Source organism: Tubulanus polymorphus, chromosome 7 (assembly GCF_964204645.1).
Source record: "Tubulanus polymorphus chromosome 7, tnTubPoly1.2, whole genome shotgun sequence".
NCBI classification, from domain to species: Eukaryota; Metazoa; Nemertea; class Palaeonemertea; order Tubulaniformes; family Tubulanidae; genus Tubulanus; species Tubulanus polymorphus.
The window spans coordinates 15180937-15198391 of NC_134031.1; the positions used below are offsets into that span (position 1 = coordinate 15180937).

The 17455-nt window shown below is 39.5% G+C and overlaps 2 protein-coding genes across 4 annotated transcripts; one reads left to right on the top strand and one right to left on the bottom strand.

Annotated features, from left to right (window-relative positions):
* Positions 1-184: 184 nt before the first annotated feature.
* On the bottom strand, positions 185-9459 carry LOC141909321 (uncharacterized). Of its 3 annotated transcripts, XM_074799730.1 has the most exons (15): positions 9408-9459; positions 8719-8771; positions 6601-6895; positions 5921-6040; positions 5529-5704; positions 5256-5441; positions 4781-4940; positions 4470-4603; positions 3506-3669; positions 2552-2638; positions 2375-2452; positions 2107-2272; positions 1382-1515; positions 1188-1296; positions 185-782 (listed from the first exon to the last, which is right to left on the bottom strand). In XM_074799730.1, exons 3-15 carry the CDS (start codon positions 6876-6878, stop codon positions 553-555), a joined length of 2022 nt encoding a protein of 673 aa, XP_074655831.1. In that variant the 5' UTR covers positions 6879-6895; positions 8719-8771; positions 9408-9459; the 3' UTR covers positions 185-552. The 3 variants fall into 3 exon arrangements, with proteins under 3 accessions (XP_074655831.1, XP_074655828.1, XP_074655830.1); XM_074799727.1 differs by lacking the exons at positions 8719-8771; positions 9408-9459 and adding an exon at positions 7028-7115; XM_074799729.1 differs by lacking the exons at positions 8719-8771; positions 9408-9459 and adding an exon at positions 7028-7108 and having other exon boundaries at positions 6601-6892.
* On the top strand, positions 7220-16127 carry LOC141909320 (uncharacterized). The gene is made up of 12 exons (XM_074799726.1): positions 7220-8246; positions 8374-8546; positions 8632-8739; positions 9446-9590; positions 9941-10131; positions 10595-10724; positions 11401-11615; positions 11698-11945; positions 12632-12876; positions 13778-14013; positions 14916-15114; positions 15717-16127. The coding sequence occupies exons 1-12, from the start codon at positions 7446-7448 to the stop codon at positions 15906-15908; spliced, it is 2883 nt and encodes a 960-aa protein (XP_074655827.1). The 5' UTR covers positions 7220-7445; the 3' UTR covers positions 15909-16127.
* The last annotated feature ends 1328 nt before the right edge of the window (positions 16128-17455 follow it).

A 17455-nucleotide genomic window follows, 5' to 3' on the forward strand; every position in this document is an offset into this window, starting at 1 on the left:
CCTCAAGGACCTAGAGGAAGTCAGTCTGATGAAGGAACTAGAGGTCAGTTTGATCTAGGCCTAAGAGGAAGTCGGTCTGATCTAGGATTTATAGGAAGTCACAGTCTAATGTAGGACCTCGAGATAACCTGGTAAGTACCAGTAGCACACTTTAAAAATTACAAACGATCACGTGTTTCAGGTATAGAAATATATTTCGACTCAGTTTTGTAAAAAATACTGACATTTAAATAGAAAAACAATCTTGGTTCCGGCTCCAGGAAGAGAGAGAACACGGACTCTGTGTATGTAGAGTACATACTTTAGCTTTGTAAACTCATTCATCACTGCATGAAGCACACGACTCGGTTCTACAACTCTCGGTTAGAATTTGACTCGCAAGTAAAAAACATTTGAAATGAACTAAATTTGAAGTTATACTGAACCGAAACTGTAGACACTGAGTCCACTATGTTATAGAGCATAAAAACATTTTATCACATTATGTAGACACAGATATTCATGGACGGATTTGATATAAATCACACGATATTTCGAACAGTTTAGTTATTGCTATTTTTTGCGAGTGAGAATCGCAGGAATACGTCTCCTACTGTCGGCCATATTGACTGAATTAATCTTAAATACACCGGACGCGTTTGAGACATCTGTACCATCCCCTACAGCAGCGGGTGGAGGTTTCGGTGGAAGTGGAAGAGACGTGAGACTGTTTCCGCTATTTCGTCTGCTACTACTAGATGTGGATAGACTACTCGTTACACGCGGAGGTGTCTGATATCCACCTGGAAAATAAAAACAAAATTCAAGTTAGTTTCTACACAAACATCAGGAGAAAATTTCAACGTTTATTTGATGAATTTGGACCAACGACGCAGTTCTAGGAAACACAGATAAGTTGCGAGACAAAATGAGATATCTTGAAGTTAAAGTTAAAGAAGTTAAAGTTGAAGTTGAAGTTGAGTTAAAGAGGACTTTTTGACAATCCTTCAAAACAGTGTAAAATGGATATAAAACGATGATTCATCTGGACTGCACAGTTTCACTTCTGGGAAATATCCCCAAAAAATATCAGATGTCAGACAAAAAAGTAGACTTTAGACAAAATGGTTATCTTCAAGTTGATATAGTAAACTGAATTAGTATTGAGTTAGACGGATACTGGAAGTGGGAGGATGTTTATAGATTACCTGACGGTTTTTTCAATGTCAGTAGTTGTTCCCGTGCCTCGCTTAGAGCTTCAGTCAATTCGAATCTTTCCTCACATTCACGCCGTACAGTTTCTTGTAACAAAAACACCTTGAAAATATAGAAAACAAAACATCTATAGTTTGACTATAGGTTCTACAGTGTTGTTGGTGCTCTTAAGAGGGGAGTGTCTCACCTCATCTTGTAAACGTTTCAATTCTTCATCTTTATTTGTTTGATCTGATTGTAAATTATGAACGAGTTCCTGTGATTGTTTTAGAGACAGTTTTAGTGATTGTAATTCCTCTTCATTCCCGACATCCAAACGACCTAAACAATTATAGACAACACCGGCTACATGAAAATCAATTATCAGGACTCAGAGTTCCACATAACTGTGGAACCAGGTTCTGAACTGTGGAACTGGATCCAAAACTGTGGAACCAGGTGCTGAACTGTGGAAGTGATTCCAGAACTGTGGAACTAGGTGGAACTCAGTCCAGAACTGTGAAACTGGATCCAGAACTGTGGAACTGAGTCTTGCACTGTGGAACTGAATTCTGAATAGTGAAACTGGATTCAGGACAGTACTGTGGAACAGGATCCAAGACTGTGAAACTGGATCTAGGATTGTGAAACTGAATCCAGGACTGAAACTGGATCCAGGACTGAAACTGGATCCAGAACTGTGGAACTGAGTCCTGCACTGTGGAACTGAGACCTGAACTGTGAAACTGGATCCAGGACAGTACTGTGGAACTGGATCAAAGACTGTGGAACTGGAACCAGAACTGTGAAACTGGATCCAGGACTGTGGAACCGGATCCAGGGGTGTAGAACTGGGTCCAGGAATGTGGAACTGGCTCCAGGACTGTGGAACTGGATCCACATCTGTCCAGGACTGGTTGATTGATTCCTCACCTAAACGATCCTCTAAATCCCGAATTATTAACTTTAGGTTTTTCATTTCTTGTTGAAGTTCGGATTCTTTATTTTGACAATGTTTCCTACAATCAGTAAGTTGTCTCTGTAAATCGGTCACCTCTGTTTTACGTCCGGCTTCAATCGATGATAATTGACGCTGAAACTGTTTAGAAAATTGTTCATTTGAAAATCAGAAATTTGTCCATAAAAGAAAACATATAACAGAGAGATTGTACGGCATGAATTTCAGTAGAATTGAACTAACCTTTAATTCTTCATCTTTAGCATTTTTAATATACTTTTGAATTAATTCTTGATGTTTTTGACGCTCGATTTGTAATTCCTGAAATCAAAATCAGTTGATTATAGAAAACCAGTGAATGATGTTAAAAACAAGTTTTGTTTAGTTTTCAACATGGGAGATTTAGTTCACGCAGCCTACCGAAGCAGAATTCTCTTTAAGACGTTGTTCCACCAGAGCTAATTCTGCTAAATGTTTCGAACGCTCTTTCTTCAGACCATCTTCTAACTAAACACGAAGAAATAAAGACAATACAGTAGAATCAGCTTAATTCGGATTATTTGGGTACGACAAAATGCATCCGGTTTACGGGAAATCAGGATTAAAAGTCATTTTCTTGTTTATTTATGAACAAATGGACTGCATATATCGTCCGGATTAGACCAGGATTCAGATTAAGCCGATCCGGATAGTGGGTTAGACTGTAATTTCAGTAATTCCTGAAGGAGCCGTGTTAACCTGGAGTAGAATAAATACAACGAGTCGAATAGTACAAATAGGTTAACTAGTTTATTAGACACACAAGCTTTTGCTACTAGAGTATAGTAGCTTCATCAGGTGAATGAGGGCAAATTAGTTCAATTAGATGAATAAGAATCCTACATTTACAAAATGAATTATACCAGCAGGGTTTACAGTTGTAAGGCCAGGATAAAAAGACGTACTAAGAAAGACTTTTACTGCAACTTTAGACCCAAAACGGAGCATTTTTTGACTCAGAAAGTACTTTCCAGTAAAATGAGGGTCCATAAGAAAGCATTTTTGCACTAGTCATTTCTCACTAGTCATGTAGACCAGTCATATATTCCAGGGTAAATCCATAACACTTTCCTGTATATTCAATCTTACTGACAATTGACTTACCAGGCCTAAGTAATAAAATACTTCAACTGTTGAATTTGTGAAAAATGCGTGCGAAAAGTACATAAAAATCTAATTTAGGACTTTTTTTATCAGAAGGAAGGACTTAGAGTCAAAAAGAAGGACAAAGACGATGTTTATCCCTTTCTCTAAAAGGACAAAGAAGGTCTTGGAAGGACCACTAGAAACCTTGACCCCTGTAATCTCATTTACTGATCGGGAATATTTTCAAACCTTTTGAGGCCAGTTGTCAGCTTCGGCCATTTTATTTTTGAAACTTTCTCGGAGTTGTTCAATTCGAGTTTGATGCGAAAGAATCATCGATTCTCGTTCGGATTTTATAGATTTCAACTCTTCCTCCGTCGACGTCAATAAACGCTTGATTTCTTCAGTTTCATCTGTAAAAAAATAACCTTGGATTGAAAATCCATGTTCTCCACTTCCACCAGGCCTCGATAAACAGATTAACTCTTAACCCTTTCAATGCATCTACACCGCAGTGCGGTGTACGAATCAGTGATGGATTTTGCTAGTACACCACACTGTGGTGTATTGATTTAATTAGTAATTACAAATTATCTCACTTGAAAGATGGCAGCATCTGTCAAACATAGTGAAATATTAGTAACTAACGATACACCGCCCCAGGGTGTAGACGCATTATAGTGGTATTCCCGTTTTTCAACACACTAGGGTGGAATTTTTCAGAATTTTCAAATTATCTCTAGCACTATAGGGTATTAATTAGCCAGCACTGAAAGGGTTAAATCGAATTAGGACTTTATAAGAAATTTATCGATAAACCGGACCAAGGTCTTGGGGGAAACTTCAAAATATTTGTTAGTCGTTCAAAAACTGAATAATCAAAAATCAGAAACAATTACTCTGTCAGAAATATCGTTTTTGGCAGGAAACTCCGAGGAATCAATAGTTACGATCCCGGTTCTTTGCATGCGGCTAGGCGCTCATGTCATGAACCGTTTGCACAAATCACTATTGGCGTAACATTTTGCGCCTCGAAAAAGTGGACGCACTCGATCAAAAGTGACGGCACAGGACGGTAAACCAAAAATCAAACATCCAAAACAATTACTCGTTATTCTATTGACGTGACGGCAATGTCATGAGTTATCAACAAATTTGGATACACTATTTACAAAACTATGGCAGTTTTTAGATGAAATTGAGAGTCACTTACTGAGAGACAAATTTGCTTTACGATGAATTTCTTTCTCCGACTGTTTTTGTCGTTCGAGTTCGTTTTTAAAGTTCGTAGTTTGCATTTTCAACTCGTTCAATTCGTTTTCTTTCTGTTTCAGTTTATCTTGCAACCTATAAAAAAAATATATTCGTCACAAATTCGGCGAAAAAACGTCAGTAAAAACTGAATTCGAAAACATTCGAAAGTGAAAAAAAACCACGGAATTGCGCAATTCCTTATTTGTGATTACGAATTAGAAAACCTTTTCGTGTATCTGCAAGGAAGGATCTGTCCCGTTTAATACTCACAATGATATACTCTGTTCCAAACTAGTTGTAATACGTCGATTCTGAATTGAACTGTCGCTGATTTCTTTCGTTTTGTGACCGATTTGTTCTTTATATTGTTCACATTCTATAGAAATCATACGAGACTTCGATGTTTCTTTCTCCAAATCTTTCTCGAGCCCTAAATATAAACAAACAACTTTAGATCTATCAAAAACACTCAGATATTAACTTCACATTGAAAAAAAATTCCTTTCGGCAAAAAGAGAGACAGTGATAATTATGTTATAACTAAACTACAGTGTGTTCAAAATTCTGCGGCTTGTGTGTGTTGTAACTCGCAATTCAAAATTTTGTAACATACAAATTCTTGAGCATATTTCATATGGATTTTAGGCTGAATGAATTATCATTAAATCATTATTAATAGAGAGACTCAGATCTACTGTTGTGTGAGTTAAATGAAGCAACAGGATCCAGAAATAATTGAACTTACCTTTAACAGTTTGTTCAAGTAAGATACATTTGTTGCGTAACGAACCACAGTCTCGAGATTCCGCCCTCAATCTCAATAATTCACTCTCGTTCTCACTCAATATTTCTGAATATTTCTCGCTCTCTTTTCTCAATTTCGTAACTTCTTCTGAACTCTTTTTCAATTTCATTTCGATGGCTGAAAACTCTATAAAACCAGAACCGCATAATTATAAAGCTGACATGAACTTTTTGAACCTGCACATGCACATGTTAGATATTGATTTTTAATTACCTGTTTGATACTGTTTTTGTAGCTGTGTAAACAGGAACTGTAATTGCGAATGAAATTGTTGAATTTGATTCCGTTGATTTATGAAATCGTCTCTTAGCGACGCCAACAATGATTTCTGTTGAGTTTGAGATGAATTCAAATAACTCATTCTATTTTTACAACTTTCTAAAGTCAACCTGGAAAACAAAGAAGCAATATTGAAATTAGAAAAACTGGGGCTGCAGTTTCTCAAAAGTTGGTTAAAGTTAACCACAGTAGATAGTTGACATAGCGACAATTAAAAGTTCATTGCTACTATGATATTCATCTGCCGGTTATTTTTAACCAATTTTTGAGCAACTGGTCCCAGGACGTTAACATCATCTTTGTGAAAAAGATTTTTAGAGATTGACCTGTTTTTCTCAGCATCGTTCACAGAAAACGATAGTCTATCTTCCATTGTCGTATAATCGCAATTCATCGTCGTAATTAATTCCTCTTTATTCGATAATTCTTGCGTTAATGAAGAAATTCTGTAATAGATAATGTAAATAATAACTTATTCAGCCTAAGATCCATTCCATGCTCGTCAGCCTTACATTATATATAAAAATAGAACATAGAAACAGAAAAAACTAAAACTGGTTAAATCAAAAGCTTTGATGAACAAATTGGTTTCCAGCTTAAGATTCAAATACATCGATTGATTGACTTGATTTAATCGGACTAGGTATAGTGATGATTTCTGAGTCGTGCTAGTTTAACCCTTTCAGTGCTGACTAATCAATACCCTATAGCGCTGGAGATAATTTGAAAATTTAAAAAAATTCCACCCTAGTGTGTTGAATAACGGGAATACCACTAGGCGTGCGTCTACACCGCGGCGCGGGGTATCGTTAGTTACTAGTATTTCACTATGTTTGACAGGTGCTGCCATCTTTCAATAGAGATAAAAACTAATTACTAATTAAATCAATACACCGCACACCGCATTGCGGTGTACTAGCAAAATCCATCACTGATTCATACACCGCACTGCGGTGTAGACGCACTGAAAGGGTTAAGCGTATCACACTAGACGGCGCTTACTTACACATTTTCTTTATCTTTCATATTTTTCTCGTACTCTCCGATGACTGTCTGATGTTTTTTCAACTCCTCTTTAAGTCTTGTCTCCCTTTCTTCGCAGCCCTCGTAGAATTTCAGTCGTTCTTCCATTTTTTTCAGTTTGTCCTCCAACGCTTTGATCTCGTTGTGTATGAGGTAACTGACTCCGCAGAATTTACAAACAGTTTCATCGCGTTTCATCTTACGAATGTTCTCCGGTAGAGGGTGAACCGGGGTCGTTATTTCCAAACGATCGTTTTCCATCGTTGCCAACACAGCTGCTGCAATAAAGTTTGAATTTATTTGACCAGGAAGTGAGTTGAATAAGCGATCTTTTTTAAAGATTTAATGAAGTTAAATTTAAAACAGATTGAACTTGATAAACATCAAATTTAACTAATTGAGGAACTTACGGTGACGGTGTTCAACAGCGCTTAGAATCCATTAAAATCATCAAATAATTAAATACTTTACAATATTTACAGCGTCATTCGCAACGGTTAGCACTAAATTGCGGAATCGGAATATCTATATAATTCGATTACTCTAAATCACGGATAGGGATTTATGCGTAGTAGATGGCGCTGATAACCCGGAAATGTAAATACCATGGCGATTGTAGAAACAAATTCAGTAAAATTCAGGTGCAGTGAAACAGGATCCAAATATTTGCAGAATCTTCATATAGAAAACTGCATCACTCCTGACAATCGAGTCTGATTAAATGCACCAGCAGAGCAGCTGCACACAGCCCGACCAGCAGCAGCAGGCCCTCTTTCACTCACTTGTCTCTTTCCAGACTCAGTAGACTATAGACGGGTATAGTGAGCGATGGCTGAGGAAATACACATCCCTTCAGCGGCGTACACCCCGACCAGTGAGGTCGACGGTATCAGTCCCGAGGTGACTCTTATACGGCACGACAACACCTCCTCCGATATAAACCTGACCCTCGGAGGGGCACCCCCAAGCGGTTCACCGAGCGTATCGACTCCCGTCGATAATATATTCACTAAAAAACATGAATCCGATCATAAACATTTCATCCCTCAACAACCTAGCCCCGCCTCCACAGCTGCTAGACCAGACAACAATACATCGGTCGTCAGTAGCGACAGTGTTACCAGGCAACCGTCTCAGACGTTTGTCGTCTCGGAAACGTCGACAATCGGTTTGAGCAAAGACGATACTTTAGAGAGTATAAAAAGAGCTCGAGCGAACCGCGGAGAACCGGACGATAAAGAACCGGAAAATGAGAACCAATTCATACCTGATATTCATATGAATTTACTCGCGGTCGAGGTGGCTTCGATCGATTCTCGGATGGGTCTGTTACGAAGTGTCCAGGCAACACCCGTCAGTCGCAGTATCCTGGCAACACCCAACAGTACGTCGACATTCGAGGATGAGCGATCATCACCGCAACAACCGCAGCAGCAGCAGCAGCAGGAGCTGAGACGAGTTAGTGATAATAAATCAGTTCTCTCTGAAGAGAATCTCGCAAAACTTGAAAAAGAAACAATGTCCGAAAAACAGCGTAAATCGAACAATAACAACACTACGGGGGTCAGATTCGGGAGCACGACAGTAACCGAGATACCTGAGGAGAATGAGGATTACGATACCTCACCGGTGAGTAACACACCTCATATGAGGGGAGAGGAATATCTCGCAGGGGGAGAGTAACACCTCGTTTGGGGTTCGCTCTGGAGATAGAGATAGCTCTGACGTTTGAGAGATATTTCGTTTTTATTTGTAGACTGTAGATGGCACCAGTAGCGTTTTCAGTACGGCAGTCGACGAAGAGATGTTAGCTAAAAACGAAGAAACATCGTCGCGACGAAATACTTTATTTCTGCCGGAAAACTGGAGTCAACTTAAAAAACCGACTCTAACGATGGATGCGGTGCTCACGTCGAAAGCTAAAGAACAGTAAGTCCGAAATAGTCCTTAACTCATTCAATTCTTTCTTCGATTCTGTGAAAACTATCTCTGAATTGATTATTGATCTCCGTAGAAAATCTGTGACTCCTTCCTTTATAAAAACTAAAGGAACGCTAGAATCGCAACTTCTAGTCGGTCTCAGAGTTTACGAGGAACTTACTTTCAACAAAGCTGCCAAGCTGTAAGTTATTTCTATTACTCGCCAGATTAGAGCTAAAAAATAGAGCAGAATAGAGAAAATCGGCTTCTAGAATAGAACCACATTTATATTTCATTCGTATTTCATATTCATTTACACGTTTAAAATCGAGGCTTTCACTAAACTAACTAAATATCAGCAACCAGTCTCACAGTTCCACAGGTGTATGTTAAGTTTTGACCGAAACTTAACAGAGATTTGCAGAACTGATCCCAAAGCTTTTTAATCAATCCAGCAGTATTAATTTTCAGCACATATTTTAGAATATTTCATAGCATTAAGATATCTGATACAGGGTCCGATCTAAGCACATGTCCGATCACCCGGGACAAGTACATTCTCATTAGAGGAAGTAGGTTATCATCATCATTCGTGCAATTTTATGCCTCCAAACTTTTTTCCCACTCGATACAACAGGACCCAGTAACACAGTTGTGAGTTAACTCTGAGTTAAAGTTAGTTCATTTTCAGTGATTTAACTCAGAATTAAATCTTAACTCGGAACTGTGGAACTGGACCCAGATGATTGTGCCACCAATCGGACTGCCTGTGTAGGGCAAGATGATTTTTGAGGGGGCTAGTGAAATTTCAGATATGCTTGCCCCCGGGCAAATGGCTTTTATTCATTGTAGATGTATTTAAAAACGCACCTGATCCGTTCACTGTTGTTGTTGTCGATGTATTTCAGTTATCAAAATGCTGTAGAGTTTATGAACGAAGGTGATTTTGAACGAGCTTTGATGCCATTGAATAAAGCTATTAATCTGAAATCTGAAGAGCCACAATTTTATGCTTGTCGTGGAGAATGTTTGCTACAACTTACTGACTTCCAGGTAATATTCCCCTCCCTCTCCCCTTCCCCCCTCTCCCCTTCCTCTCACCTTCCTTTTCTCTCTCCTCTCCCAGCGCCATTGCTTTTGAGATGTTTGAAATTGAATGAATACATTATGTACGTTTATTACGTACGCATAAAATTTGAATTTTTCAAAACCCTCCCCTTACCCCTGTACGTAAAATCGGCCAGTTTTTCATATTTATGAAACATTACAGTATGCAATTACACTCGTCCCTCCTCCCATAATGCCTACTACCAAAAACTTCAGAATCTGATCTTTCTTCATTGAAAATTTGGGCTTTGAGGTATGGTCTGATGTTTGTTTTTCTGTTTTTGCGTGTGTTTCAGTCAGCTATATTGAACTATAAGAAAGCACACAGTTTACAACCGTCCGATCAACAGCTTTACTCGAAACTCGCCTTCATATATTTCTTCCAAGGTCAAACGTTGTTTGATCAGAAACTGTACTCGGAAGCTCTCGAATCGTTTACTAAAGCGGCGGAAATGAAACCAGAAATCAGAGGTTATCACACCAGAAGGTACGTGTGATGTCATAGGGGGATGTCGACATGCAGTGTACATATAGTACAGTAAAACCCACTTGATCCAGATTTTGGTCCAATCCGGAGAATATTTGCAGTCCATTCGTTCATGAAAAGAAAATGACTTTTAATCTGGATTTTCCGTAAACTGGATTAATTTTCCTGTGTAGAGACTGATGAAGACTGTATATACCTCAGAATATGTAACAGTAGTTCATTCTCTCACTTTTACATACATGTGAGCCCAGTACTCAGAAAATCGGACCTATTTATTGAGGCACTAAGACTGGGATTAGTAATGTGATATTAACCGCTTAATGTAAACAAATACCTCAATACCAAACGAATAAACATGCTTACATGATAGAATACATAAAAATGAATACAAAACGTAATGACATGTTGGTCCCAAATGATCAGAATTCTACTGTAGCAGCCATGTTTTTCTATGTATTTACAGTATAGCATGTTTAACAGCTCTTCACAGGCACGGAGAATGTTTAGCTCTGATTAATAAACGTCTGGAACAGGAACGAGACAACGCCGATTTATTTGTGATGAGGGCAAGACTTCATGATCTATTCCAAAACGTATGTTAATGATTCCCTCCGACCCCAGCCTGATTGCTGCATCCCCTTCAGCCTGAAACTCCCCCACCCCTTCAGCCTGAAACTCCCCTACCCCTTCAGCCTGAAACTCCCCCAACCCCTTCAGCCTGAAACTCCCCCACCCTCTTCAGCCTGAAACTCCCCCACCCCTTCAGCCTGAAACTCCCCCACCCCTTCAGCCTGAAACTCCCCCATCCCTTCAGCCTGAAACTCCCCCACCCCTTCAGCCTGAAACTCCCCTACCCCTTCAGCCTGAAACTCCCCCAACCCCTTCAGCCTGAAACTCCCCCACCCTCTTCAGCCTGAAACTCCCCCACCCCTTCAGCCTGAAACTCCCCCACCCCTTCAGCCTGAAACTCCCCTACCCCTTCAGCCTGAAATCCCCCATCCCTTCAGCCTGAAACTCCCCTACCCCTTCAGCCTGAAACTCCCCCACCCCTTCAGCCTGAAACTCCCCCACTCCCTTCAGCCTGAAATTCCCCTACCCCTTCAGCCTGAAACTCCCCCACCTCTTCAGCCTGAAACTCCCCCACCCCTTCAGCCTGAATCATTCGCCCTCCTATACTATACTACTAAGCCTATACTCAATCAGCCCGGCACATGCACCTCCTTTAGCGTGAAACCCTCATTTGGTGAATGTTTGAATATATATTTACAGAGTACACTGTGTTCATACGATGTAAAGGATGCTTTACTGTTAGACGCTGAACATCCTGAAGCGCTTACATTATTGAAAAAGATGCAGGATAAAGCTAAAGAAAGTAAACAACAGGCAATTTCACTGAATCTTATCGGAAAACATCAAGAGGCTTTACAGAAAATCACGACAGCAATAGAAACGGATCCGTCCTGCCCGGAATATCACGTGTTCAGGTATGGATAAATCATTACGAGCTGCCGCTTGAAATTGAAATTTTTAAGTTAACGTTTCTATGAATTTTTCTTTCTTTCACAGGGGCGCCCTCTACAGGAGAACGAGCGATTTCAATTCGGCTATCGACGATTATTTATTGGCTCTCGATAAAACCGATCACAACGAGGACAGTCCGATTTACATGGACGCTCAAAGACAGTTACTGCTGACGTACAACGATTTCGCCGTCGAATGTTTCTCGAAAGGTTTCTACGAAGAAGCCGTCGTTCTGTTGAACAAAGCGATAAAAGGAGAGAAACGCGAGAAAGGGCTTTATATCAATAGAGGAGGTAGGTGGCGCTCTAGACTCAAAAGTCCGGCTTGCTGTGAAAACAACAGTGATATATTTATTCAAAAACTAGCTATAAGCGAAAGGCAGTAAAATGTCTGGTAGAACCTCCGATAGACTGCCCTTCCATAAACCGGCTCCCCGCCTACCGCCAGGTTTTCTCAATTTACATCTCGATACATAGTAAAACACCCCCGATATACTGCCATACTCTCTATACCAAAAATCGTTCTGCACCGATGTGGGCGGTAAATCGGGGGTTGACTGTAGTACAGTATAACTCGTTTAATTCGGATCGGTTTTATTGGGAATTCACACTTACTTCCGACTGAAATTCCAGTCTTAGTTCTTGAACCAATCTAACAATTAAAAACCAGTTTTAAGATTTAAGACCACTTTTGGACGGCCCTTGGCTTTCAACCACCAAAACAGCATTGCGACACCATGATGATAATTTCATAATACAGTATAAACTGCTTGATTTGCATCGGTTTTATTCAGATTTTGACTAATAATATTTTGGACTAAAATTCCAGGTTATTTCTATTCAAATGAGGGCGCATAATTTGGATTTCGTATAATTCTGACAAAATTTTCCAATCCTGAGTGATTCGAATTAAGCGAGTTCCACTGTACAACACATATTTTGAAAATCAAACTGAACCAATTGTATTGTCGTAATTTCAGATTGTTTCTATCGTCAAGGCGACCTCCACTTCAGTTTAGCAGACTATCACCAGGCGTTAGAGATCGACCCGTATGATACGAGTATCAGATCACGTATATCGGTGATACACAACGAATTCGGAGTGATGGAGTATCAGGATCGCAATTTCGAGGAAGCCGAATCACGATTCACTCTCGCGATTCAAAACAATCCGAAAATCGGTCATTATTACGTTTCACGGTGTCGAGCTAGATACGTTTTAGAGGTGAGTCACCAGGGGGCGTTACAAGTGTGTCAGTAATTACTGAGTTCGAACCCGGGACCCCTCTGTACATCCTCTATTCAGCATCAGTACCGCTCTGAATGAGTATCAGTAATTACTGAGTTCGAACCCGGGACCCCCCTGTACATCCTCTATTCAGCATCGGTACCACTCAGAGAGTATTAGTAATTACTGAGTTCGAACCCAGGACAACCCTGTACATCCTCTATTCAGCATCGGCGCCACTCAGAGAGTATCAGTAATTACTGAGTTCGAACCCAGGACAACCCTGTACATCTTCTATTCAGCATCAGAACCACTCTGAATGAGTATCAGTAATTACTGAGTTTGAACCCAGGACACCCCTGTACATCCTCTATTCAGCATCGGTACCACTCAGAGAGTATCAGTAATTACTGAGTTCGAACCCAGGACAACCCTGTACATCTTCTATTCAGCATCGGAACCACTCTGAATGAGTATCAGTAATTACTGAGTTCGAAGCCAGGACAACCCTGTACATCTTCTATTCAGCATCGGAACCACTCTGAATGAGTATCAGTAATTACTGAGTTCGAACCCAGGACAACCCTGTACATCCTCTATTCAGCATCGGAACCACTCTGAATGAGTATCAGTAATTACTGAGTTTGAACCCAGGACAACCCTGTACATCCTCTATTCAGCATCAGTACCACTCTGAAGAGTATATAAGATATAGTAGATTACCAATATTTTGCTTGACATGACGTCTGGAATTTTGGATTTTTCTCTTGGAAAAGTCCTGGAATTCCAGTTGCCCTGAAGTATACAAACCATGTTATTTATTTATCAGTGGATCAGTTTAACAATCGAGGATTAGGATTTGCGGTTCTACTGAGCTGAATTTAATTGTTACTTTTAGAATCATAACGCGGCTAGAGAAGATATCCTGTACGCGTTGCTGCTCGATTCGCAGAATGAAGAGATCATGTCCGTTTTATCGAGATTGTTCCCTGGGAAATCGGTGAGAGATATAATAACGAGTCAGGCGGCTGATACAGCACGTATCGGACTTCAGAACGCCGTGGTAACCGCATCACCGGTCCGTCTGCCACCGATGACTGATGATACTTTATCTATTACCACTAAACCGGATTAGTAAGTATTGAGGCTGTGAGGGGAGGGGTTGGGGGGTGAGGGGTAGGTTAGTGGGATAACTGTAGTAATTATTAAGGCTGTGAAGGAAGGGAGAGGTTAGTGGGATAACTGTAGTAATTCAGTGGCGGATTTAGCCTACCACACTTGCCGCTAATGCGGTAGTCAAAATTTTTCCTTTTTGACTTAGCTGATTCCTTGGAAAAAAGTACCCATATTAAAACAGGATTTTTCTCTTCCAAAACCCAGGAAATGTCATCTCAGCCCTTTAAATAAATCAAAATTTTCTGGGGGAGGACCCCGAGACCCCCCGTAGGCACATCGTGCCTTCAGCATTCGTAATGCACATCTCGGTTGCCGAAATGCGGTAGTCATATTATGCCTCTGGATCCGCCACTGTAATTATTCAGGGGCAGATCTAGCCTAGGTTTTTGAATACTGCTCAGCTGTGGAAGGGCACCTGTCATAGAAAATTTTGAATTTTTAGGGCTCCGAGATATAATCTGAGTCACTTTGGGGCATCGAAACCTTCTCTGCACCCACAAAATATGACATATTCACCTGTTAAAGAAAGATCATTCTGAATGATCTTTCTTTAACAGGTGGAATTTCATCGAAAATAAGAAGTTTACCCATTTCGATTATTCAAATTGGCAAATTTTAAATTACTTCTACAAGAACTTGAAAAACATACAATCGTGAGTACCACTCAAGCGGTAATAGTGGTAGGCTGGATCCGCCCCTGTTATTGGGGCAGTGAGGGGAGGTTAGTCGCGTAGCTGTAATAATTATCGAGGATGTGATGGTGGTCTGAAGGGATACCGATTGCTAGTATGATATTTTCACAAGTCCGTCCGAACTGTACATGTCACTCGATTCTAGTTTTACTGATTGTATATTTGTAGTGATGACGACAGCGTGATGATCTCTTCAAGTCGACTGAGAACGTGTGAACAGACATTGAGTATCCCCCCTACAGCCCCTCAATCACTCTCTCCTCCCCACGCCGCTGGTAAACCTTTGATCATTACGTGCGTACCGGACATCAAACAGTGTATGGAGGAACGAGATTTTCATATCAAAATTGCGAAAGAAAAGAAAAAGGTCGGTGCCACATTTTGAAATGATTTTTTACTGAACACAAATCGGACGATAGAAATGAGAGATTTTGATGAATTGTTTGAAATAAGAAATCGATTCTAAAATTTTTATCTCTCAGAAATAATTTCGTTATTTCAGATCAGATCTGCTACAAACTTTTAGGAACTAACTATAATGTAACTATATGTGTACAATAAGATTTTTTCAGGATTTTTGAAATTGTTTTTGAAGTTGTTAAGTTTTTCGATCAGTTTTTAGTTCACATTTCAAATGTTTCCCCACATTTTTATTGTATGGATAAAGAGAGAGACACAAATAGGATGCATGTCACTTTGTTAGAAATATGAATTCACTTCCAGACTAAGGATTCACGTAACTGCTTAATTCGGATCGATTTTATTCAGATTTTCACTTATTTTGGACTGAAATTCCAGTCCCCTCGAAGTTATTTCTATTCTTCATATGAGAGCACATAATTCGGAATTTGTCCAGTCCCAGGTGATCTGGATTAAGCAAGTTCTACTGTGATTAGTTTATTAGTTATAACTTCCTGTGATCAAGGAGGGCTCATTCTATAATATTTTTATTTTCTGGTCATATTTCAGATCAACAATGCCGTCAAATCCGCATTGAACAATCGTAAAACTTTACGTCGAGATAAAAACCATCGAGTCGTCCGCCTGCCCGGACCGGTGTCGTCGTACCGACACGGCGGAACTCCTGATATTCAAAAATCGAAAGTTCCTCTTCCTGCTCCGACCGGTTGGAGGAAATTCACTGGAGGAATTAATGCTTAAGACTTGTAAAATATCAGTTTAATATTGTTTGGACTTGTTTAATTATTTTTGTTATATATTTTGTTTATTTCACTTTATTTTTCATGCCATGTCAAAATGATGAAGTTTTTAAGTTTTATTGTACAGTTTTAGTTTTATTGCAGTAATCAAATATAAGTACAGCAATCCGTCCCTAAACTGTGAAATATCATTGGTTTTGTCAGAAATATTCAATACCGGTATGTAAAAAGTTATGTTTTCAATAAATTTATTCATGAAGTTATATAGCTTTTATCTATTGTGATTTAGTGTATTCTCCCTACCATTTATTTATTTGAAGATTGAGAAATAAAAATATACGAATTTACAAAAATCTCAAATATTTTATTGCGTGAAAAACTCGGCAGCGAATCGTGCGCCATCTATCGAATTTTGGTGACGGTATTTCGCGGGAAGAATTCAGAGAGTAGTGCAGGATGAATCCATTCCTGCTGCGGCACGTGAGGAATCCGTGCGCTACCGCCTTACCGCTGGTCAAAATGTGCGATCGATGACACAAAATTATTCTCAGAATTAGCTCAAATTCAAGTTACAAACTTACAAACTCCTAAAAAACATCAGATTTATGTTTAACGGTAGTTTTAGTACTGCATTATTGCCAAATTTACCTCGAAATTCGAATGAAAGTATATTACAATTCAGTTAGGTGTTCGGTTGTGTAGTGTACGAAATCCGTGCGGCAATTTCCTTCCTGTTCTACAGTAAACAACTCTTCAAACATTCAGCTCACATTCCTTTGTACTGATTAATTCTGCCCCTAGCCGCCGCTTGTTTACTACTTATTCAAGGTCATGTTTTATATCTATTGACGGAATACTTACGCGACAGGTAAGGACTCTATAGTTATCCCGGCTTAACTATTTTTTGTTGGTGAGTTGACCCCTCCAAAAAATTCTGCCGAGTTCTGTATAGTGTAAGTGTATGGGCTTTTTGGACTGTGATTTTCGGATCACTGATAAGCTAAATAACTACTAGTACCACTTGTAATATTTTTATTTTTGTTCTTTTAAGAAAAACAATTCTGAGAATTTCAAAACTGAAAGCGGTTTTAAATCGATAAATTCTTGAATCAAGATTGCCGTAGTTAGGACTGATTTATAGTTATTGCCATCGCTAGTAATGTGTAGCCTATTCCAACTTGGAGAATTTCAAAACTGAAAGCGGTTTTAAATCGATGAATTCTTTTAATCAAGACTGCCGTAGTTGGGACTGTAGTTAGGACTGAATGTAGCCTATTCCAACTTGATTTTAGGATCCAGGACCCAGTTCCACAGTTGTGAGTTAAGGTTTAACTCTGAGTTAACTCATTGAAAATGAACTAACTTTAACTCAGAGTAACTCTAACTCACAACTGTGGAACTGGGGGCAGGTGGCCTAGCTCAGTCAGTTCTGGTGGTAGGCCTACATACCTGATAGAAGTCTTATTAGGACCAGAAAGGTCTAGCAGTTGACCTAAAACCTTGATTTTTAATCCATCCTACGCAGCTGTAGGCCTATTGAAGGATTGC

What these genes read in the sequence shown, in the direction of transcription:
- LOC141909321 (XM_074799730.1), bottom strand. Translation starts at nt 6,878, where the DNA reads ATGGAAAACGATCGTTTGGAAATAACGACCCCGGTTCACCCTCTACCG. An exon ending in ACAAAAACAGTATCAAACAG is followed by an intron (nt 5,442 to 5,528) that starts GTAATTAAAAAT and finishes CTGGTTTTATAG; the next exon opens with AGTTTTCAGCCATCGAAATG. An exon ending in TAAAGCAAATTTGTCTCTCA is followed by an intron (nt 3,670 to 4,469) that starts GTAAGTGACTCT and finishes ATTTTTTTACAG; the next exon opens with ATGAAACTGAAGAAATCAAG.
- LOC141909320 (XM_074799726.1), top strand. Translation starts at nt 7,446, where the DNA reads ATGGCTGAGGAAATACACATCCCTTCAGCGGCGTACACCCCGACCAGT. An exon ending in ACGTCGAAAGCTAAAGAACA is followed by an intron (nt 8,547 to 8,631) that starts GTAAGTCCGAAA and finishes TGATCTCCGTAG; the next exon opens with AAAATCTGTGACTCCTTCCT. An exon ending in GCTTTATATCAATAGAGGAG is followed by an intron (nt 11,946 to 12,631) that starts GTAGGTGGCGCT and finishes TCGTAATTTCAG; the next exon opens with ATTGTTTCTATCGTCAAGGC.